Genomic DNA, 23966 nt, shown 5'->3' on the forward strand with positions numbered 1-23966 from the left:
AGGAGATTAGGACACGAGGGACTGGAAAGATGCATAGTAAAATATTTCCCCCATGGATAGGTAGAGCTACTCTGGAGAAAGAGGGACAAGAGGTGAAGAAGAGAATTTACATGAATTGGTGTAAAGAGGCAAACGAGAAGCTTCAGAGAATGAAGGGGGTTGGAGAGTAAGTGGAAACCCAGAAACCGGGCCAAGAAGGAGATAAAATGGGTACAACGTCCTTTCATTGCGGGACGTTTTTTCGTGGGTTTTTTTTACCACACATTTTTTCACGAAAAAAAACCATCAAATCTTTTTTTGGGGGGGTAAGAATATTATTTATGAGATGTTGGTATTTGGGAATCGATCAAACTGAATGGGAATGGGGGGGTTGGGAGAGACCCCCCAAAAAGAATGTAAAAAAAAATTTGATGGGATTTTCCTTAAAAAATTCACAGTAAAAACCCTGCAAAAAAATATCCTGCAATGAAATGACATGGAACCCAGGTCAGTCGGCAGACCTGCACATCCTATGATGTGAAGGTGGTGCTCGCGATCAGGAACGGCAAAGGGCTCTGTCAATCCCTAAAATGCAGAAAATCATGGAAAATGGCAGGTCCATGTCTGAGCCCCAGTTAAACGTTTGTTTGTTTGTTTGTTTGTTTGTTTGTTTGTTTGTTTATTTATTTGTATGGCGCACCTTACCGAGGGGCAACAGGGCGCAGGCAGAAGATAATTCGAAGCTTACAATGTTGCAGAAATATACAGTTTGAGGTAGTGAAAGAGATAATCATAATTACAGAATAAAAAATGTACAAGTCTTCATACATACAAAGTCAATATCTATGCAGGGGTAAATATACAAATATACAAATATGTACAGGGCTGTTAGAGGCGGGTACTCCTGAGAAAAAAAATTCAGGATTATAGGAATAGCAGGTATGGAAATGTATACAGATCTTCATACATAAAAGGTCAATATCTATACAGGAGGTAAGTGTACAGATGTGTGCTGTAAGGGCTGTTAGAGGCGAGGGCGAAGTCGCGAACAAGGTATCACTATCTGTGTCTAGGTATAGAGAGTGCAGCTACATACTAGGGTTATTGGAGTTAAGGTGACTGATGAGGTGTCTTCTAAAGTGTAGATATGGTTGGTCAGCTCTTAGGTTGTGTGGCAGAGAATTCCAGAGCATGGCAGCTTTCACTGGGAAACTGTTCCCACCAATGGTGGAGAGTTTGAATCTGGGAATTATCAGGCGGTTGGAATAGATAGTTCTTGTTTGTCGGATGGAGGACTTTCTCTTTACCTTGTCCATCAGGTAGCTGGGGGCGGCATTGTTGAGGGCTTTATGGGTTAGGGAGGCCAACTTTAGTTTGATTTTGTTGTCTGCAAAACCATAGCACCCTTAAATGCTTGGGAACAGACTGTTGAGTCAGCAGGTTACAAATTACCAACTGACCAATGTAAGAAGGAATACTATCCCAATTAAAATGGTAAATTAGAAGTCTCAAACCAAGCAAAGGAAAAACCTTGAAAAACAAGCTTGGTCCCCCCCAAAACCAATCCCACCATGGCAAAGAATTTTAAGAGGCAGGGAAACAGTAAGGGGGCTGGGAGCTAGAAAGGAGCAACCAGTTTTCTGAACGATTCTTGTGTTAACGGGAAACTCACTTACTGGGAAGAAAAGGTAGTTAAGATTCTGGAGGGTCCAAACAGGATCAATTTGCTACAAACCCCACAGAACCGTGCAACTGGGCAAAGTGATGCATTTGGTTAATAAGCTGAAGATGGAGGACTGGAAAACAAGAGTCCAGTCCTAAAGGAAGATGCAGTAATTCCTTGGAGAGTGGCTGAACGTGTATCCCTTGAAGGAGGGTGTGAAGGCATCATGAAGTAAGACATAGACAACAGTTCAGCTTTTTAAGAAAAAGCTTCATTTGTTTAAATGTCAGGATGTAGTAAGGCTTAACTTGCCCCATGCAAAGGTGGGATTTCCCTACCGAAAGAAACTAAGGATAGTCTGTCAATAAGTTCAAAACTAAATGTATAAAATGTGTAGGAATGTCGGCAACGAAAGAAATTGTGTTAAAAAATACAGTTCTGAGCTTCCTCCAGCTCTTTGGCTTTCACTCAGCTTAGGGGGTCCCTTCCCCAAGAGTTCAACCCAGTTCATAAAGTCTTGGGGTTCCCTTTCCGAAGAGTGGGATATATTGAGTTTCTCCTTTCACAAATTTAGAGTGGTTCCAAAAGACCTTGGGGAGTCCCTTCCCCAAGAAGACAAATCTTTCAGCTTGCAAAAAGAACATTACCAATTCAGGTTTGTTAAACCCAATTCCAAAATCAATACCAACTACAATCCTTCATAATACATAGTTCACCAAGTCTTGGGGTTCCCTTCCCCAAGAATTCCGTCCTTCCAACTTCCAAAACCAAAGATCAGTTCAAATCTTCAAGCTTACAAGACAATACCAGTTCAATTCCCTGGTCATTCAGGCTTTTCAATGGTTCACATAAATTGCTCTGTTTCTGCATTCATCATTCACTTCAGCAACTGTTTTAACATAAGCTTTCTTTACATTTGCTTTCCTTGTCTATTTCCAGAAGGGGTTCACTCAGTCTAGGCGCAGGTGTCGGACCACACTGTCCTCCAATTCCAGGTCATGCAACCAATAACCCTGCTATACTTGGCTTTCATGTAGGTGTCACTCGGTCTAGGTGCAGTTGTTAGACCACACGGTCCACCCCTTACAGGTCACATAACCCATAACTCTATGCACTTTGCTATGCCGCTGTTCTTGCCAACACAGGTTTTCTCTTAACCTGTAGTCCTGTGGACGCCTGTATCTTTGACCAATATTTAATTCACATTCTTCTTGCCCATCTTTTAGGCTTTGCCACAACTTGTATCTCATACAAATCACTCCTTGGTGTTTACGCCTTTCTCGCCACCTTGCTTTTACTTCATTCATAAATGCTCAAAAATGTTCTCCTCTTTTTGTCTGTCGCTGTATTCAAACACACTCCTTCTGTCTTGTATTTAATTCGATATTCAATAATTCTCATTGCACCTTTCAAAAAGTATTCAGACATGTTAATCCTATCTTTTAGCTAGTTCAGTATTTAACAATCTTCATTGCACTTTTGTATAGACCTTGCAATGCTTTATAGCTTCTTGGCTATTCAAAGTCCTTTCACTTGACCTTACGTAGCATTTGAAGTAGTTTTTACTTCGTTCAGCATTCAGACATACTGGTTTTCCAGCCTTCGGAGCGCGCCAGTGCGAGTGTTCTCTTTTCTGCACTCATCGACATGCGGCCGCTCAGCCAAGTTCTTCTGTTCAGCTTCCCAGCTTATCTTTGCTCTGCCTTTTCCTCGTGGTAGCCCCAGCAAGCAGCACTCGCTGTTTCTGTAGAGAGCCCCTCTCGCTATATCAGAGAATTGTGGCACTCTGGAGGTTTCAGTGTTCCACAGCTTCTGCTGTGGCCACCGTGCAGGAGGGACTGCAGATGTTCTGACCCTCTCACTGCCAGCCCTGGCATCTCCCTTGCACCCCTGCTCAGTGCGGCTTCCCTCCAACCAGTCTCTCTGCAACCTGCTCCACTTCCATATGCCGCAACATTCTCTCCAGGCCATCTCTCTCTCCATGTCCTTTCTCTCGCTTCTTCATATATACCTGGGAATTGTTAAGACTGTCGGTGCAAGTCCTCCACTTTAATTTCCTGACCATAGTGAAGCCAATTACCGTGACATGGATGACTATTGCAATTGAACTCCTCCAAAGCGCTTTTCCTTGTCTCAATGCCAAAGTGGTGTGAATGAATGGATGTGTGCATAACTCCATGGTTTCCTCCTCGTCCTAATCTTAGGGTGAAAGGACAGTGGAACATTTTGGTCAGAAGAAAGGGGCAACAACTGAAAGTAGCCCACAAAGGCAGGGGTATTATAGGATTTACTTTGACAAGGAAAAGGGGATACATCCTCATTTGGGTGAGAAATGCTGTCCTCTTACTTGATATCTTCTTCATCCCATTATAACAGTATTTCTGAGGGTTACTTTGAAAGGAAGAGAAGAGTAGAGGTTGACAGCAACCTACAAACGCTCCTGTGACAGATGGTTCATTGGGAATGGGGAATACCATGTCTCGCCCAACAACGTCCTCTTCCCTGCTCTCCGGGTTTCCTCCACCCAGGTGATCCTAGCTTGCATATCCACCCCCAGGGTCGGGAACCAAAAGTGATGGCCTTTCCCTGGCCACCTGAGCAGAGGATGCCGGGGGAAAAGAAGTGAGGACGCACTCAGGTTCCTCACAAGCGTCAGATAACATTATCTGCCATAAAAGGACAATGAATGAAAGGGAAGAAATACCAATTGGACTAGAACTGTTTGTTTCGGAGAGGTGAATGAAGAGAGGATCACATTTTGGGAGAAAGCTAATGCAAATCCTGAGAAACCCAAGATCCAGGAGAGACCTAGGATGAATACGGAGAGGAATATGGTCTGAGAGAGGCTGATTCGAACCCTAAGTTTCTGTAGAGAGCTAATGCAAATAAGGAGGGACAGAGGGATCTAATGGGAACAATAAGAGGCCCAAGGACCAGAAACGATGTAATGTGAATATCACGACCCAAGGTTTGTGAGAGATGTGGGGCAAACCCTGGGAGATCAAAAGCCTGAGAGTGGCCTACTGGGAATGTTGAGAAACCCAAGTTATCGGAGAGAACCTACATCGGTACTGAGAAATCTAAGGTCTGGGAGAGGCCCATTGTGAATGCTGAGAAACCCAATGTCTGAGAGAAATCTAGAAGTGGATATTGTGGTAGGGCAAAACAGAAAGCTATGAAGCTGGAAACTGGAAACCTGGAATTCTTGAGAAACGTAGTGAAATTAGGGCGACCTATTTTGTTTTGTTGCGTTAGACTACGAATGGACATAAGAGACTAGGCTTTGTCTACATGTTAGTTGGCCAACACTTTGAACGTTTGTGTTATAGCATAGGGTAAGAAAGAAGCTAAGGACTAGTTGAAAATAGGATTTATAAACTTTTCTGTTGACCACTGCATTACAGATTACTGAATAGATTTGGAAGAACAAGGACTCTTAAGATTAGGTGAATACATTATTATTTGGATCATCAGAGGGGTGTTGAACACCAAAGAAACCCTACATTTATGCAGCTATATATTTGACACTGTTTTCAGTAGGAGCATCGTTCTGGTTTATAGTTGCTCCCTTCATCCTTATAGGCATGATAAAATCATCTGACATATATGTGCTGAATAAGCTACATTTCTTCTCACCAGGCAATGCACTGTCCCACACACATACCGATCTTAAGATGCTTAATGAAATCTTTCAACATATCAAGCTGAAGCTGCATTAGACCTAAATTCTACAAAACAATACATATTCCTACTGTCTCTCACCCACTCAAAGGCAGAGTCATGTAGCCTCAGAATTTACTCGTGTCAAGGAGGCCCTTTTATTTAGGGACCACCATGTTTTAGGCTCAGCTACTTGCAATGAGAAAAATAAGGCTGGTCCACATTTTCTATCCCACATGTAAAAAACAGGCATACGCTCCCCCACCCTACACTTCTGGAAGAACCATAAGGCGCTATTCTTAAAAGAATATCTCAACAATCACTCCACTTAACCTTTCTTCTGCCGCTCTGGGGCGGCCCACCCCCTGCATCTATAACCGATCCCAACTCATTTCCTGGGCCGCACCTTACTTGTAGCCCACTTCTTTCCTTTCCAGATAGGTGTGTGCTTGATATGTCTCATAAATACAACAGGCATCAAATATTACAACACGTATGTGCTGAACTGAAGGCTTCTAGAAGCTGGTTTTGCCTATCTCTGTGCACGCCAGGCGAGGCGCGTAGCACCTGCGCGGTGTCCTGCGTCAAATCCAGTCACTCGCCAGTCAGCAGACTGTAGTTGAGTGGCGAGTGACATGGCCGCCTGGGAGACAGATTTCCCAGTCCGGAAAACATTGAGAAAAGCAATGAAAAGTGATGGAGTGGATCGAAGAGACCAAAAAGGGATCGTGGAGTGGATGAGGAGTCTCTGCAGTGCTGTTCCACCTTTCGGGCGTTCTTCTCCAGCCACTCATTCTGTGATGAAGACAGTGAGCCCGGTTCTCCAACACCTGCATTCGACGCCTTACGTGTCGCCCTCGTCCGAGCAGGACCAGTGCCTGAGAGATGCGGGTAAGACTTTGCCTACTTTGCCTAACCCTTCTATGCGCCTCTGCATGCTTCCGCCGACGTTTGCATTCCTGGCGGTGGCAAAAGCAATGTCCGTAATGGAAGAGGCTGACCACCAATCAAGGGAGGGGTGGGGCGCAGGCAGGTGAAACAGTGTCCAGTACTGAAAAACCTGCTCAAGTCCCTGTAAACACCAGCCCCCGGCCCCTCTCAGCTCCCTTCAGTTTTCTGACACCTACAGATTCCATTTCAATGCTCCTTGTCTTGAGCAGTGTTAAAGATGACTTACCAATCACTGTCTGTGAATCTGTATCAAGTGCCAAAAAGTATGTCGGGTCTAATGCTGTGGAGTTTAGCGATGAGCTTAAAGCCACAACGTCTGCCACCTCTGTGGCTCGCCCCGCCTTAATTGCCTCTGACCCCAACTCAATCAATACAGAACTACCCACCCGATATGTTGAAGGCGTGGAAGGAACAGAGGAGGCTAAAGGTTATACATCACATGAAAGCCTTCCCATGGAAAGACCAAAGTTACTGGACCACTCCTTCAACTTCAACCCAAATCGGGTGTTCGAACTTTGGCTTTCTCGGAAGGGAGATGGGGCGGTCCCCGTCTACCAATGGAAGTGGCTTTTTTCTCAGGCACTTGTTCTCAAATGACCTCAAAAACTAGATGAAACGCAGAGGAAATGTCAACTGAAGGGATTCCGCCTAGACCTAAAAGTGCGGCTCCTAAACCGGGCATGCAATGGAGCTGGACCAGTAACTTATTACAAACGGGTAAGCCGCTGCCGGGACTACTGCCAGCAAAACCCCCCAGGGGCATTCTGTGAACAGGAGACCAAGAACCAATGGACGGGAGAGAACCTGGAGGATCTAGTAGAGTTTGATGCCGGGCCCGCGATATTGGCGGCTGTCGCAGGAATGGAACAAAGGACAACAACGAGAGCTCCAGTGTAAAAGAGACCTCGGCTTTGCTCCTCGCCTCTTTAAACTGAGACCAGACTGAGTTTGCGGAGACCCGACCTAATCAGGTACTAACAAAAAATTCTACTCTGACCAGTGGAAGCGTACGCCCTTGTCTCCTCTGAACTGAGATGTTGGCAAATCATGCTCTAGAAAAGTCTCCATAACTCGGGAATGTTGGACTCCCTCGGACCCTATAAGAGTGCAGCAAAAAACTATAGATTAGCCATTTTGGGAGCCACAAAAAACTCTTTTAATTCCAGGATTGGAAATGCCCAGTCTGATACTACGGAGCATTTTAGCATCCTAAAGGAGCAGGAATTGACAAACCATGCCGCCCCAGAAAGACTGATTAAAGATAACGTTGCCTGGTGTGATCTGATGCAACAGGCAATGCATGACAAATTGAAAAAAAGCACAAATACTATTACCGAGAAAAATAGTAACCTTGCTAGTCAAGAGAGCAAACAAATAAAGTGGGCTTTTGAGAAATCCCCTTCCATCCCTGTTTTTAATTTTACTGCAATCTCGATGAAGGATTTGGACACAATAAAACAGCTCAAAACCACTAAAATCAAAAATGAGGTACACTATGCAATGATTATTAAATCATGCCCTCCAATTTTGCTAAGAGCTATCTGTAAATGTATTAACGCCTCACTGAAAACTAGTACGGTACCTCAGTATCTAAAAAAGGCATGGGTCATGCCCATTTTGGAAAAAAACAGGTCTATCACCCGACCTGCCTAATAATTATCGGCCTATTACTAACACTGCCTTTCTGCTGAAAATTCTAGACCGTGTGGCCTATGAACAAATATCTGGACACATAAATGACCATCAATCGGGGGTTTCCGAGTGGTATTTGGCAATGAGACCGCTCTACTAGAGCTGAAATTTAAGCAACTAGCCCGCATGGACATGAATGAAGCCTCACTGCTGATGTTACTTGATCTGTCAGCCGCTTTTGATCTGGTGGACCGCTCGATCATGTCCACCAGGTTAAAGGAAGTTGCAAACTTTTCGCCCCTTGCTATCCAATGGGTCACCTCCTTTTTTTGCAATCATGAAAGTAGGGTCTTGGAGAGGCCGAATCTGCGCCCATCAATGTTGACTGCGGTGTACCACAAGCCGCATGCACCTCACTGTGCTTTTATAATATTTTCACTGCCCCTCTGTTCGCTAGGCTGGTTCATGAGGGCGTGATTTTTACGAACTACGCCGACGACACGCAATGTGTTGTCTCCTTGACTGAGACTCATTAACTCGAAGAAATAGAGATCAACAAGATATTTGCTCTCATTGAGTCATGGATGTTCACAATAAACGAGCACTCAATAAAGACAAAACTGAGCTGATGGTGATTGGGTCAACTCACATGCAACAGAAATTGGGCGCTGCAAATGAAAGCTTTCATTTAGGTGCTGAAATTAACGCTCCTTTGAAGAAAGTTAAAACCTTAGGAGTAATATTTAATCAGCATCTTACAATGAAACCCCACGTAAGCAGCCTAGTATCTCTCTGTGCATATTATACAAATTGCTAGCTCATCTAAGACCCCTGATCTCCCAAAACAATGTGGAAACGATTGCCAGAGCAATTATAAGGGCCAACATGCGCCAGCCTACTAATTGGTATTGATAAAACGACTTGCCTGAACGGAGCTGTTCGAGTGGTAATGAGGCTTAAGCGCAGAGACCATGTCACGGCAGCTCGACGCACTCTTCATTGGCTACCAGTCGAAGCTAGAATTGGTTTTCGTATCTTGACCATCATACAAAAGTGTAGACTTGGAAAGATGCCTGGATATCTACAGCAAATTGTGCTCGCAAAATCCTATGGCAGATCACTGAGATCTAATAATCAGAATCTCTTAATTACTCCCAAATCTAGAACCGTGAAGTATCCAACACAGGTTTTTTCACAATTGCCCCTAAGGCCTGGAATGACCTCCCACCAGACTTGAGAGGTCTGGATTGCACAGAGACATTTAAAAAGAAATTGAAGACTCACCTGTTTACTTAAGTAGTTAAGATGTCTGATTTCATCTAGATTTCTGGTAGATGATCTTAGGGCTTGATTGTTATCTGTTTGTCTTTGTTGCACCCACAAGCCCCAGGGCCCATGGCTGCGCATAATACATTCCTTAAAGCTAAAGTAAAGTAAAAGGATTTGAATATACAAAATGACAGAAGACCTCAACCACCGGAAAAAAAAAACCTCTGACCACCTTACTCCAGATGGACGTCATTAAAGATGCTTTTTGGGGAGCTAACGAGTTTAGCACAGCCTTTATGTGGCATGGACTGCTCAGGTAGGCAGACCTTGCTAGACAAGGTGGACCTCTGTAACAAAGACTCTCAAATATTTCTGCAAATCAGATTGGGCCACCTGAGACCCAACCTCGCCATAGTCACCAGCAATCTGGTGACTTCAACAAGGTTGAAAGGTAAATTGTTTTAAGACCCTTTTGTACAGTTGTCAGTTGTAACTATAGCAATGGCTCCGATACATGAAATTGTACGAGGCTCTTAACAACACACTAACTGATCAGATCACACTTCTGGCTATGTTGCATACCAAGATGATTTTGATTGAGTACATCGCGGGAGATTCTCAACCTGGAGGCCTTGGCACACCACGTGGAGCCTCTAAAGGGCTCATGGAGATCAGCGTCAAGGAGCGAGAGGCGACCCGTATAATCGAGCCTTCACTTATGACACCCTCGATATCCCACCAGATTACTAGAGAAAACCTTGCTGAGGGGGAGCAGATGCCGCCAGATGACCCATCACGGTCTAAACCCTATAACCCTTCAAATGGCTTGGGAATAAGGGGTTTTGTTACAACACCTGCTGGAGAGACGGATGCCAGCCCCCCTTCAAAAACTGTGACGCCCCCTATAAACATCTTCCCACTCTTTGCCAAGTCAAATACTGGATTAACTTAATCGATTAGGACATCAAAACGACACACTCCAATGTTAATGACTAAACCAAAAGAACCAAAGAAGCCTCAAACCAAGCCAACTCTATTACAACTGGAAAGGTCAGACCCGAAAAGGGAAGCAAAACCACACGTAAGGAGGAAGTGCCACTACCCAAGGGTTCCCATCCGATTGACGGAAACGGAGTGAGAAACCACGATCAAAGTTCTGACGATGAAGAGACCATCTTGTTAACAAACTTATCAACCTACTCTGTAGACGAGATGGAAGACATGATTAAAGCTGAAGCCCAGGCATTTTGCTCGTAATTGGGGGCTCTGAGGCTTCTGAAAAGGCCACTACACCTACCGCCCTGCTGGACACGCCGTTCCTGACACTTGTAGAAGGGAAATACAAGTAAAGAACTACGTAAATGATAATACAACTAAAACGAACAACGTGGTCGCTTGGGTGTCCACTAAGGTCACAGAGAGTATTGTCCCTGCTACCACGACAGCCTCGCGGCCTAACCAACGTCAGATAACTCAGCAGGATAATGGTCTGCAAACTGCTCAACTGAGATCTGCGAACTTCTTCAAAATTGCACCCCGTAAGAGTTCTGTGCCCTACAGTCACAGTTGTCAGTAGGAACACCAAAAGACCGTCAGGACCAGGGTAGAGATCTTACTCAAAGTATAAGGCTGGAGAGAGTGGAGCACTAAGGTCAAGACTGCATACTGAACAGCCATAATATTTTGAAGGTATACCACTGCGTACCCCCTCTGCGTCAGATTGTATCGGATGACTTCTCCATAATTGAGTTTCCAACAGAAGACCGCATGGGCTTTGTTTTCCTTCACCTCCACTCAGGTGTTGTAAGGGATCTCCTTCTCTTGTCAGCTGCTAGTCTGTTATCATTGGGTTTCAACCTGACCAACCTGAGCAGAGCAGCAAGAGCTGAGGAATTTCCAAACCCGGAAAACCTATCCAAGTCTACAGTCATTTGGACAACTAAGGGCTCAAAAATGCAAGCTGATTGCAGGGAACCGCAGATATCTGACAAACCCCTCCTGTTGGAAAGATACCAGAGAGGCCCGAGCCTTGTTGAAGTCTCCAACCTAAAACCAAGAGAAAACTTTATTCTGAAAATTACACGGCAGGGAAAACCGCACTAGGCAGTCTTTAACACTTAAATCGAGACCCACTTCAGGTTCGGAGCCAGTGTCTTGAGCCTGGGTATCTTCAGCTTTGGCAAATGAAAAGAAAGACTAGTAGATATCAGTGGAGGAGGAAGGACAGGCACGACTTGCTTTGGTGTCTTGGAACACAAAAGGATTCTCTCAACTGACGGTGAAAGGACTCACTGGCTGGGCTGACTCTGAATTAATGTGCCTGCAAGAGGTATGGCTGTCAATAAACCTGACTCTGGACGGGTTTCTGTCATTTCTGAACCCAGCAACTGTAGCCAGGGGGGAGACCATCTGCAGGCCAAATGACTTTGATAAAATCCGGAACCAATTTCGAACCTTTTAAGTCAACGAACTACGGCCCGTTTATTCAACTTACCATCTTGAAGCTTCGTCCTAAATCTTTTATCATTCCTACACCCTCTACTAAACATCTTGCATTGATTAACATATACTGGAACCCAATGAAAAAAGTGGGAGTGGAGCAGATGACGGCTGACATTACAAAGGTGATTGACGAAGCCTATAGTACGGGTAACCTATCAATAATGTTGTGTGGATATCTAAATCTATTCTGTGGGGAGGGTCTTGGTGATTACCCAGGAGAGGTACCCAACCCCTCAGATTTGAGGCAATAATGAGAAATTCAGTGGAGTCGTTTGATGAAATCTCACGACTTATATCTGGTAAATGGTACGTTCGGAAAGGACAAGAGATGCAACCCTACATGGCATCGAGGGCAGCAATCTTCAGTAATAGGCTTTATTTTTGTCTCTAAAAATTTGATTGGTGTCATTGAATCCCTTGAGGTTTGCCCCCACGAACCAAAGTGACCACAATCTACTCAGTACACTGGTCTGCGGAAAAGCTGACTCCGAGGAAGAGCCATTGATTTTCTCTTGAGTCAGTAAAAAGGGGTGCCGACTTAGGCTACTCAAACATGATGTTGTAAACTTGGGCTTCGCTTTACAAGCCCAAGCAACCTCACTGAATCCCCTTGCATTAACATCAATTGTCAACTACACCCTGCTGCTGGCTGTGCACCTGAAACCCAACTAGTAGAAGGTTCCATCGACATGGCTAGTATACACAGATGGCCAAAAAAAGGACATATTTAAGATGTAAAGTGGACTCACTCAAAAGGCTGGACACTGACTACTCCAGAGAGGCTATTGATAGGCTGAAGTCTGCTTACAAACATTGGTTGAGAGGCCACAAGAAATAAATGGTTAGAGGTACGCCCCAATTATGCTGAGAACTTTGCAGAAGAAGAAAAATACACAGGAAATGTGGTCAATTATGAACTCCACTGGCCCAAACCAGAATGTACCCCCAATAAATGGGGTATCAGAAGGCAAATGGACAACATTCCCTATACGCAGACTCTGAACCAAAGGAAACTTGGTTTGATAACCAGCAACCGTGGTCCTTGACATATGACCGCGAGGTACTATTTTCTCTGATCCAACAAGCCCCAGGACTCGACGGCATATCAAACACAATGTTGAAGGAAAACCCAGAGGAATGGGTGATGGTGCTGGACTGAATTTTGAACATGACATTGGCTACCAGGACCATCCCTCCATCATGGAAGGGAGCGAATGTAGTTCTGATTTTTAAAAGTGGAGACAGAGATGATCCCAGCAATCATCGACCAATCGCATTGTTTGATGTCCTAGGGAAACTGTATGCAACTCTCCTCTTACAGAGACTGAAAGAATGTGAATCGGAAAATGGACGAAAAGATTACCTGCAGTTCGGATTCGCTAAGGGATTGGGGACATCACCTATATTTCTGCTCTCGCTGTTGAAAAACGAAATGCTAAACACAACCCAAAGCTTTCTCCAAAGATTTCGATAGCATTAGCATGCATCTGCTCTGGGAAAACTGAGGAGATGGAACTGTCCAGATGACTTGATAGACCAGATAAAGGCACTCCACACGGACACCTTCTATGTGCGGCTAAATGCATCGGGGCTCCTCACCGATGAGATCAAAATGGAGCGTGGGGTAAAACGGGGATGCACACTGGCTCCATTTATTTTTGGCCTCTACATCTCAGATTTCCCTGCGTTTATGGAGCCATGCACAAGCTTTCACCCAAAAATTGGAGGGGGTAGATCTCACCCACCTCCTGTATGATATGGCATTTATAACGCGCCTATTCACAACTGTATGTGGACGACTCAGTCTTGTTAGGCAGGACCCTCATAGGGCTCCAGAGACAGCAGAGATGACTGGAAGAGTACACCACTCAGAACAACCTGTCGATTAACACAGAAAAGACTAAGATCATACAATCCCAGAAGCAAAGAAGGAAAAGGGGGTCATTTGCGTGGATCCTAAGTTCTAGGAAATGAGACTGTGTGGAATCCTTTAAATATCTAGGTATCCAGACCGCTTCAAACCAGGCAGAAATGGAAAACTAGGGCTCACTGAAAGTAAAAGTTAAAACGAAGATGTTCTGGCTTCTATTTACAACCGGTGATGGATTTTTACAGAGCAAAAGTGGTGCCTACTATAACGTATGGCTCTGAGGAGGTGATAACCATTCCTGGAAAGTTGTGGCCATTGTTAGAGGTGAAATACTGGAAGCGTGTCCTTGGTTTACCGAGGTATATCCCTATTCAAATTATAAGAAGAGAACTGGGCCTAATTTCACTCAAGGCCTTTGTTGAATGGAAGTCACTGTCTTTTTTTCAGGAAATACATAAAACCTGACTTGGCACAAAGCTTCTCTATCATTAAATCTGAGATACTAAATGGAATGACTGTAGCCGGTTCAGCATGGCATAAAACCTGTAAAAGTATTTTTAGAAGATCTAGGTGTATTATGCGAAGACCTTTTGGCAAACCCGGATAGAGTAAAGAAGAAACTCTGGGGACGGGGGGGGGGGGGGCTGGGCTGGATTACCACCTGCAAAGCTGCTAACAAATACAAACTTTTCCAACACCTCTCAAACGAAATCACAGCATACGGCCATACTCCAATCTATATAAAGACATTTCCAGATCCCTTCTACAGAATAGTTTGAGGATTAGGTTCACCTTCTTTCCCACAATGGAGATCCTATCAGTCAGATTGGAGGGAAGTTTCCAGCAATCCACTTGTAGGTTCTGTAGAAAGGCTGAGTCATTGGAATATCTACAACACTTTAACTGCTGCCCTGGCGGAGCTGAGATCCAAGTCCTTTACATGATTTTTGGAGTCCACTGTGTCATTGTCGGCAGATGAATGGTGGTCGATGGTATTGAGAGGCGATCAGGAGCCCTATTTTAACGAATCACGAAGGTTTAGACTTCCTTTTGTGTCCGTTTTGGACTAGAAAAGGGAAGAAAAAAAATACTTTTAATTTGGACAAATCCTTGTGTGGTGCATATTGGATGGGTATATAAGGGATAGAGACATGTATTTTCCCCACTGGGGAGATATGCACCTTACTGCTTCATAGGGCCCCGCTGCAGTAACAATCTCTAGCATTGGGATGATAACATTGCCCTTCCCCAACAACCCCAAGGTTTAAAAAATAAATCTTCATACTCCTTCCCTTCCTCTCTCTTAGACCTTGATCTACTTGCTGGTCTCTTTATTAATGTGTGCTGTCCAGCAATTCATTTTTGGAAAATCGTATTTCCAAGTAGGCTCGTAATTTAGGAGCAATTAGATCCCAATTAGTCAACAAACTCTCCTGACCTCGGGCTCATACCGCTCTGCCAGATGATAATGGTTCCAACGATCCTATTCTGCAGCCCTCTCCCTCAGTCGATCCTGGGTGTGTGGCCAACCAGAAGGAGTCGGACTAGAGATTCACTTTTCAAGGGTGTTTATTACCTGTCCCTCTTGCTATGAGGGACTTTCTCTGCCTAAAAACGAAACTAATGTCGGTTTTCTATAATTTATCAAAGTAAGGTTTTCCGTTCGCTATTCAGATTCCTTATAACCAGTTTTAAGTCTTTACATAAATCCACTGGTTGCAGTTCCCAAAAGAAAAAGGAGAAATTATTTTAAGTGTGATTCTATCAACTTGGGTATTGCCTTTCAAATTGTTCTGTATTTTGGATTGAGTAATTGAACCCTCTAGGTTCCCTGTTTTTCAAGTCTTGAAAAACGTTACTTATTTTTATAGGGCTCCCCAAAGCCTTTTGGCCCTCTGATTTGCTGCACTCAGCAGGGTCTCTCTCGGGTGTTTGACTGTGTCCAGCAGTCTGGTTTCTCAGGCTCGTGTACCGCTTTCGGTTGATCCAGCTTCTTGTCTCACTCTCTTTTGTTAAGCCCCTTTTGCCTTTGGGTTTGCTTGACTTGGGGAAGTAACCATCTGACCATCTGCCCGGCTTTACCTTCTCTGGAGTGTTTGCTTCCCTTAGCCTGCTCTGCTCAGCAGTCGCTATGCTTCTCGCACAGAGACCTGGGTATCGGTTTCCCCATTGTGGTCTTGTCTCGGCATTGCTTGACGGGCCCCAGACCTACCATGGCTGCTGCGTGTTCGCGCCACCAGACGCGATGGTCTCTCTCACTTCCTTGTCTCTGTCTCCAGTTCAGTATTGTCACCCTTACAACACCAGCCTTCTGGCATGTCACTCACGTTCTGCTCTCGCTCCACTCTACCACTGGCTCCACAGTGTAGCGCAGCTCTTCCCCTCCGGGACGTTCTCACATCAGAGGCTTGTGTCTGCATAGGATTCTTCTTGCTCCATTCAGCCTCCTCGTCTCTTTAGTCTTGCCACCATATTTATTTATTTATTGGGTGTTTTATAATGCACCAATACAGCAAAAGGTATTTCAAGGCACAATCGGGATGAGTTGATCTCCATCAGCTGCTGCCTTCATGAGGATCCCAACATTGCCTTCAGCTGTTGCATTCATGAGGATCCCAACATTGCCTTCAGCCGTTGCCTTCATGAGGATCCCAACATTGCCTTCAGCCAAATATCTAGAAGTAATCTTAGTGTGTTGGGTATGCCAATCCACAGCAATAATATCAGTCTTTTCTATTCCTATTTAGGCAAACCGTGTTCTTTCTACAGAGTTCCTGGTGAGAATGGGAGTTCTTGTCCCCTAGAGGGAGTCACTCCCAGTTAGGTCATACTTTCCCAGAATCCTAGGGAGGACCTTGCCTAGTGGGCTCACCTCCCTAGCCTCGAAAGAAGGGACAAACTGCCCAGATTCGTCAGAATTGACACATCAGAAGCATCAGACATGTACACTCATCAACATCTCCTCTGCCCCCGTACTCCTCCTCCTGCTGCTGGAAAATGGGAGAGGCTTCTTGTCTGTTGAAAGTCACCTGCCATTACTCTACCCCTTTCTTTTTATTGCTCTGGCATGCCAGTCCCATTTTACCAAATATTACCTCCTTTTAAATGGAGAACTTGTTCCAAACGCCCTACTTGGCTCCAATCTGTGTTATCAAGAGATGAAGAAGTATCCAAAATCTGCAACTGGCATTCCCGACCAGCACCAATAGATGCCCGCCCTGGGCGCTGAATACTAAATTATCAGCTGAGCTGATAGTCCCCATTTCGGTGTGCTGGGCATCCTGGCATTGGATGCCCATTACCCCAGACAAGCAAAAATGAATTATTGGCAAAACTGATAATGGAGACGTGAGTTCTACATCTGATCTGAGAACTTGAGATTGTTCCGTGAGAAGCACTTGCAGAGTGGAACACGTAACGGGCTGGGTTGGGCGGGAGAAGGTACCTTCCTATGCCATACGCTAGACCATAAGTCGGGCACAAGTAAAGGTTAAGAAGGAACAGAGCATCATGGCTGTTTTCCTGTTTTCAAATGGTATCTGTGAAACCACTACTCAAAGGCATTCTTTGCTCCACAGAGCAGCTGATTAACACCATGGTCAATCTAATATGCACCCACCAGAGCTCTGGCAGAGATAGCAAGCTCTCTCTATTCAGACCTCAAAAGGATGCAGAATTTGGGATTATAATGGCTTCCATCCACCCCTTAAGAGCACGAACTTCCACATAGAGACATTACAGAATTTTTTTTTTTTTTTAAATAAGTGAAGCTTAATGTATGTTTCAAGGGCTTACCGTGTTTTCCTCGCTGCTATTTTGCACGTTGGCGTTTTTGCCTCTTTTTTTTTTCACCACAGCCGTTTTCAACGCTTTTAAAAATAAACGGGTTGTGTGTTTGGGGTAGGCGGACATGGGGGTGTTGTCAGGGCGAGGTGTTTGTGTGGGTTAGAAGCGGGTTGTGGGCGCAATCAGGGGAGTTGCTAGGTCTGGAAAAGACCCGGGGCTAAGCTGATGTCGGAACTGTTGGGACTGGGGGCTAGCTAGTCTTTTCGCTGTAGCTCCTGAGATTCTATCCGGGGCTACAACCAAAAGATCAGGGGCTACAGCCCTCTTAGCCCCCACCTAGCAACGCCCCTGGGCACAATACCCCATTAAAAAAATGTAAAAACACAGCAATAATGCCAAAGGGAAAAATGGCCGCGAGGCAAACTCAGGAAACCATTTCAAGTTACTAAAAAAATCAGTACAGAGGGTTACAGTCGGGAACATATCCACGTGTGTCCTGACTGGGACAACCAAAGTGATCTGGCTTCGAGATATTTGTTGGACCAAACTTCTTTAGACTGTTCCTCATAGCTATTTCAATTTACAGCAGTTGGAAAATTTGAATGTTCTAATTTGCGGCAGCGGGAACAATTTGAATGTTCCTGATGTACAGCAGTGGGAAAGTTGTATTTAGAATACGTACTCCGTTTTCTAATGATTTATTTTCTTCCAGTGAGCATGTTATTGTACATTGAAATATACATAGAGAACTTACCACTAGTTCTTCCACAGATTCAAGTTCAGTGCTAACATTGACCAGAGCCAAATGGCTCAGCACATCCAACCTTGGATCCGCTGCTCAGCGCCGGAGAGGTAACGTCAACTAGCACCTACACACCCTCTGTGGTTTGCAGTGGAATTGCCTTTGTGGTGGTGTGCAATGAAAAGTGTAGCTTGGTGTTTGTGATGCTTGGTTCAGACGTTTTTGTCTTTGGTATGTTGCGTCCCCGCTAACCTCCTCTTACACTAAACCGTTTACGTGTATGTGCTCGCATGTTTAGGATTGTTTCTTTGTGGTTGTAAAGTTTTCGACGCTAAACACACTACTTTGTTGCTTAATCTAACTCCATGTACTAAAATGGTGAACCGGTTCTTTTGAACGTTGCCCTAGTATCACACTTGCATGATATATAGGATGCAAGACCAGAGCTCCGTGTGCCACTTGGAAGTGCAAGGTTTTTATTCCATATTGTTTTGAAGTTGGGAGTAAAAAAGGATTTTTAGGGACTAAAAAACGAATTTCCATTCCTATTGGGCTAAAAATCCTTACTACTGTGTAACTTTTTTAATGCAAATTGAAAGATGCATTATTACCTTAAAGTTCTTCTGCAGAATAGTTAGTAATATTGTTAGTGCTCCTCGTGTGGCACTGCTCTGCTGGCACCACTAATCCGAGCATGTTGGTAGAACTGTCTGGATGGGTAAAGAGGGCAGGGTCCTATGGAACGTTGTTTACACATTTTTGTTGGCATTATCTGTTGTTGGAGGTATTTGTATTCCCTCTTTTTTTTCCAGAGTTCCTCTGTTTTTTGCTAGTAAAGGAGGCTGGTATATGCCACTTATCTGTCGAGCTCCCATGTGTATTTTTGGGTCAGTGCTGGAGACTCATTCCATAAAGTACATTGTAACGGATTGCCCCTTCCAGATTGTTAGAACCTGCCGGATAAGGGTTTTTGTTTGGACCAGGGCTCTGCGTCTAAACCCCACTTCCTCTACTGGCACGTTCTGACAGCTTGGCAAACCCTTATGTTCTTCTGTGTTTTAATTGAGTGCCTAGAAGCTCAAATGCACAATAGGTGAATGTCTATCATTTTGTATTCTAAATCTTTCTTCTAAAATGTCCTTGCAAAAAGAATAATGTGGAATGGCTTGCTTAATTGCCGTTGTTATTGACGCTTATACTAAAAGGTGGCTGTCCCTGGACCTTTTCTTGCTGTTAATCTTCTGGTTGCATTTAGCAAGATGCACCTATAATCCACTCTTTTGGTCCGTTATTCGTTTACTTCTATTGTAAGGCCGAAATCTCTGACTTCCTAGTACAAGTTCGTAGATTATTGTCCAAGATGTAGACTTTGGCCCTTGAGAGCCAAAACCACACCAGGGTTGTAGGCAGAGGCGTAGACCGGTAGGACCTGAGCAGGCAAGGCCCACTCAAAATCTGTAAATGCCCACTCAGCAGTGCCATGTGGGCATTTACTGATGTTAATGTCGCTGGGGTGGGCCCAACTGCGTTAGCATCAGGTCCCACTTGATAGAAAATCCTGGCTCTGATTGTAGGCTAGCCAGTGATTATATAACATTTAGATTTGCTGCAGTTAAGTGTAAAACATGGCACCGGTGAACTCTTGGGGACTGGAATGGAGGCTTCTGGATGTTGCATAATGTACTTGCGGAATGTAGGTGAAAGTGCATGCTAAGTGCAGTTGGCGGCAGGACGCTCTCGGCTCTTTTCTTTCAGTATCGGAAGCCTAGGCTGAATTCTTTTTGGTGGGTTACCATTGAGGAGGGGCTATATAAGTTAGCACTGAAAACAGGGCACGTGCGCGAAGTGCAGTTGGCAGCAGGACGATGTCACCTGTTTTTCTTGTATCCGAAGCCTGGGCTCAACTCTTTATGACGGACTCCCACTGAAACTAGTTGTACAACTATCCATCCATATGCGCAGAGAGCGCATGTGCAAGTTGCAGTTGGCAGCAGCATTCCTCACCTGTTTTTCTTGAAGCCGTTGGGCTAAACTCTTTGTCATGGACTACCATTGAGGAGGTGCTGGATAAACTAGCCCTACGCACTGAAGTGCACGGTAAGTGCAGTTGGCGGCAGAACACTTTCACCTGTTTTTTCTTGCAACCAAAGTCTGGGCTGAACACTCTTTCTGACGGACTACCATTGAGGAGGGGCTATATAAACTAGCCCTATGCTCAGAACACGTGCACAGAAGTGCTAAGAGCACTTGGCTGCAGTTGAGGGCGGGTGGGAGCAGAGGCAGTAAGGCTTACTGAAGGTGAGGACTTGCCATGGATTATTTCACTCACCCTCTATTCAAGTTGGTGTGTTTGTCTTTAAGTCGCCCTGCCCATTGAAATGCTTTTTCTACCAACGCTTCATAGCCATACACCACTTGACTCTGCCTCCCTCGCTGTGTACTCTGCACTTGATGTTTGCTCTAGAACACTTAAATAAATCTATCTTGTATGAGCTTGGAAGCAAAACTAATACTGCTACTGCACCGGAGCATGTTGAGACACTTGTAACCAGGACTTCAGTATGTTTAAACCAGTCGCCTATGAAGGATAATGGCTGATTTGGGGAAATGCCCAATCTGCTGAAGGCCAGAGATGAGAGAACAGATTTTGTTTCCTTGCAAAATATGCCAGATACTGTAAAAATAAGTTGCAATCTACTTACTGCCTGTGTGGCAGTTCAACTGTCTACTACTTTTGCAGCCCTCAAATAAAGTGCCCTCTGCTATTGAAATTCAAGACCTCATTGAGTGAACTGAGGTGTTGCTCAAATCTAGGGGCCTGGTTCAGGCTCAAAATTCTGATGGTACCCCGAAAGGGTTGTGCGGTTGTTGACTGGACTCCCCCCTCTCACTGTTGCTGAAGCAGCTCCACAGGGTAGTCGCCTCCACCCACTCAATTAAGAACTCCAACGTGAATGGCCACGCTGCAGGTCATAGATTCAGCAGGTGATTCTGTGAGTTATGGTATGTCCTCTCTGGCTGTCCTCAACTTGATTTTAAATTCACTGGTACCACTTTACGACAACATCAAAATGCATGTCAAGGGTAATAAAGACCTGTTGCGCTGACCCTTAGGGTAAGTTGTTTGTGCTGAATGAGAATGATGTGCATTTTGGAGCAGTGAAATTGCAGTTTAAAAATCTACAGTTGAAAGTCTACATGATTCTTTCATTCCAGCCCATCTAATAGAGGATCGAAACCCCTCCACCCACATAATTGAGGTTTTATTGGTTGAGGATAAAGAGGGTGATGAGCAGTCTTCGCCAATAAGAATCAGCCTAAAATAAGCCCAGAAGAAAGAAAGCATGCACGCCTGCAACTGGGAAACAGAAACAAAAATCCAAGAATCAAGACATTGGGTAACCTCAGAAAACATGGGTTCAAGAAAATATCTGTGTTGCCGATTATGTTCTAAGGGAACTAATAGTTCTAACCACCCTGAAACATTCAAACTCACTCCCACAATGCTGCCCCTGAGGAAGATATGGCTAGGCTGTAGGATGCTTTGCCCTGGGAATATTATTGTTGCTAATATTATTGTAGTGATTTTCTTGTTGATGTGTACTGGACATAATCCTTTTTAAATTGGGCTTCGTTTGTTACAAATAGTTTGCATAGACATAGCATCCCCTCTTTGGGGACACACTAGCAGTGATTCCAGGGCCTTTTTTTCTATCTTAGTAGCACTAAAATCTCTTTGGAGTCCCCGGCATCTGGTGAATGATAAAGGCAGGTAACCTGATGCATAGAAAAGAGCAACTATATCTTAACCCATCGGAGAGCAGAGGGGCTTATTACTTGGCTGAGTCCTGCAACTAGCACAGACCTACATTACAGATGAGTACAATCCTCAATATTCCCAAGAACAACTACACACTAGCTCCTGCAGGTCGAAAATACTTTGTCGCAGGATGTTTATTGCTTCAAGTGAGATGGCTTCTCCACTAGTGTCCACCTAGGACGGAGGTGGGAACGAGCTCTGGTACTACTAAAAGTGGGATGAAAAGTCAAAGGTGGAAGCTCCCGAGTCACAAACAACATTTATTTTGGTGTGTGACCATCGGGGACAGCCATGGCATAAGAAGCCTGCATAAGAGGTGTGGTCTATGAGAATGTTAAAAGACCCTGTTGTGGCCAATCTACTATTGACCTGACCTGTAATCCTGATGCGCAGTAATGGTCCATCACTTCGCTTAGCAATTTAACTCGGTCCTTCTTTCAGTACCCGCTATCACTCTATAAGAGCCTCCTAATCACTCCAACACGAGACCTCACGTGTGCCCTATAGTAAGCCTCATGTCTCCAGGTGTGAGTTCTTACCTGCAGGCAGTTTGGATTAACACACCTTTATCCTGCTCCTTGGTCCCTGTGCCATACATGTTCAACTCGAGCTCTGTAACATTTGCAGTTACTATACTAACCATGTAATGCTAGGCACTAGTTCAATGCTGACTTGTTATGACCAGGTTCAGGTGGCATAGCTAGGGGAGTTAATACATTGGAATCCCTCGGATTGATTTGTGTAGAAGCCTAAACTATTGCGCTGCCTAGTAAAGCATGCCTTGTTAGCTGCAACATAAAGATGATCTCAAAAATATGAGAGAGCATTTATCACTGGTTAGTATATGTAGGTATTGATTGCGGCCCACTTGCAAATGTTGCAGTTCTACTCTGACCAACACATCCTTGGGTCCTTGTGAGCTCAATAAAATAACAATGGTAATTGCACGTGTAGTAACTGCTGACTAAGTAAATGGGAAGCGCATGCTGTGGACCAGAGAGTGTTCTTATTAAAAATATATCATTTTATTCTGTTACAATTTCATAAAATACATCATTTTTGAACAATTATAAGACAACAATTAATTTCCAGTCCACATATATTTTTGTGAACAAAAGTTTTTTTGTGCAAATAGCGCATTTTTGTGTAGACATTTCTCCCATGTGTATATCACTCACACCATTCTACCATTCATCTTCACAATCAAATCTAGTTTGTATAGAGACATTCTAAATAACTTTTACAGTAGTAATATTCCTACTTTGACAGTCCACCATTATGCATCATAGATAGATTTGATTGTGAAGATGAATGGTAGAATGTTGTGTTAGTGATATACACATTGGAGAAATGTTTACACAAAAAAGCGCTGTTTGCACAAAAACAACTTTTGTTCACAAAAATATATGTTGATTGGAAATGAATTATTGTCTTGTTCAAAAATGATGTATTTTATGAAATTGTAACAGAATAAAATGATATATTTGTAATAAGAATACTCTCTCTGGTCCTCAGCATGCGCTTTCTGAAACACATTTATTGAATCTTTCAGCACATACGGTATCCTCTCTGTTTAGTATATATTGAACTCACCCAAGATGCCTATGTAGGGGTCCCCACCTTTGTTTTTGGATGTAAATAAATGCGAAGCACACTAATGATAAAAGACTACTGCTCACGGTTCCCACCTACTGTGGTTTGCACTAGCATTTCATAAAAATATACTGAAATATACTGAAGCAAAGCACTTAAGTTATCCTCTGTTCGGTTGTAGGTGTTCTGAAAATCCTAGTTTATAGCTCATATTATATTTAATACATGTACAGCTCTAGTTATGTCACTAGGCCTTATTAAAGAGCAGATTCTGCATTTTACAGGCTCTCTTTGGTCCAGCCTGAAAAACGTTTGGGTTTAAGGGTGGGTTATTGGGAGCAGAGTAAAGGCTATTTAATTGGCTATTCATTGAAGGCAGTCCTGGTGTTATCTTTGCCTGATTTCAGACGTGCATCTCTCTGCGTGGCGAGTGTTTGTGTTTTAACTGGATATTGGTGCCCAGGAAGCCGGAGCTGGTTACCTGTGGGTGGTGGTAGTT

At 44.1% G+C, this 23966-nt stretch overlaps 1 protein-coding gene across 13 annotated transcripts in view; it reads left to right on the plus strand.

Moving 5' to 3' along the window:
- The window catches only part of MCF2L (MCF.2 cell line derived transforming sequence like), an 892749-nt gene that overhangs the window by 832583 nt on the left and 36200 nt on the right, over positions 1-23966 (plus strand). For 10 of the 13 annotated variants that reach the window (XM_069637167.1, XM_069637165.1, XM_069637161.1 and 7 more), the window contains one exon: positions 18084-18164. The exons of the other annotated variants lie outside the window; for them this stretch is intronic. In XM_069637167.1, the coding sequence (XP_069493268.1) occupies positions 18084-18164 (81 nt within the window). The remainder of the gene's footprint in view (positions 1-18083; positions 18165-23966) is intronic. 13 annotated transcript variants of the gene reach the window in all.

This window comes from Ambystoma mexicanum, chromosome 7p (assembly GCF_040938575.1).
Source record: "Ambystoma mexicanum isolate Mex_15411 chromosome 7p, UKY_AmexF1_1, whole genome shotgun sequence".
Lineage (NCBI taxonomy): Eukaryota > Metazoa > Chordata > Amphibia > Caudata > Ambystomatidae > Ambystoma > Ambystoma mexicanum.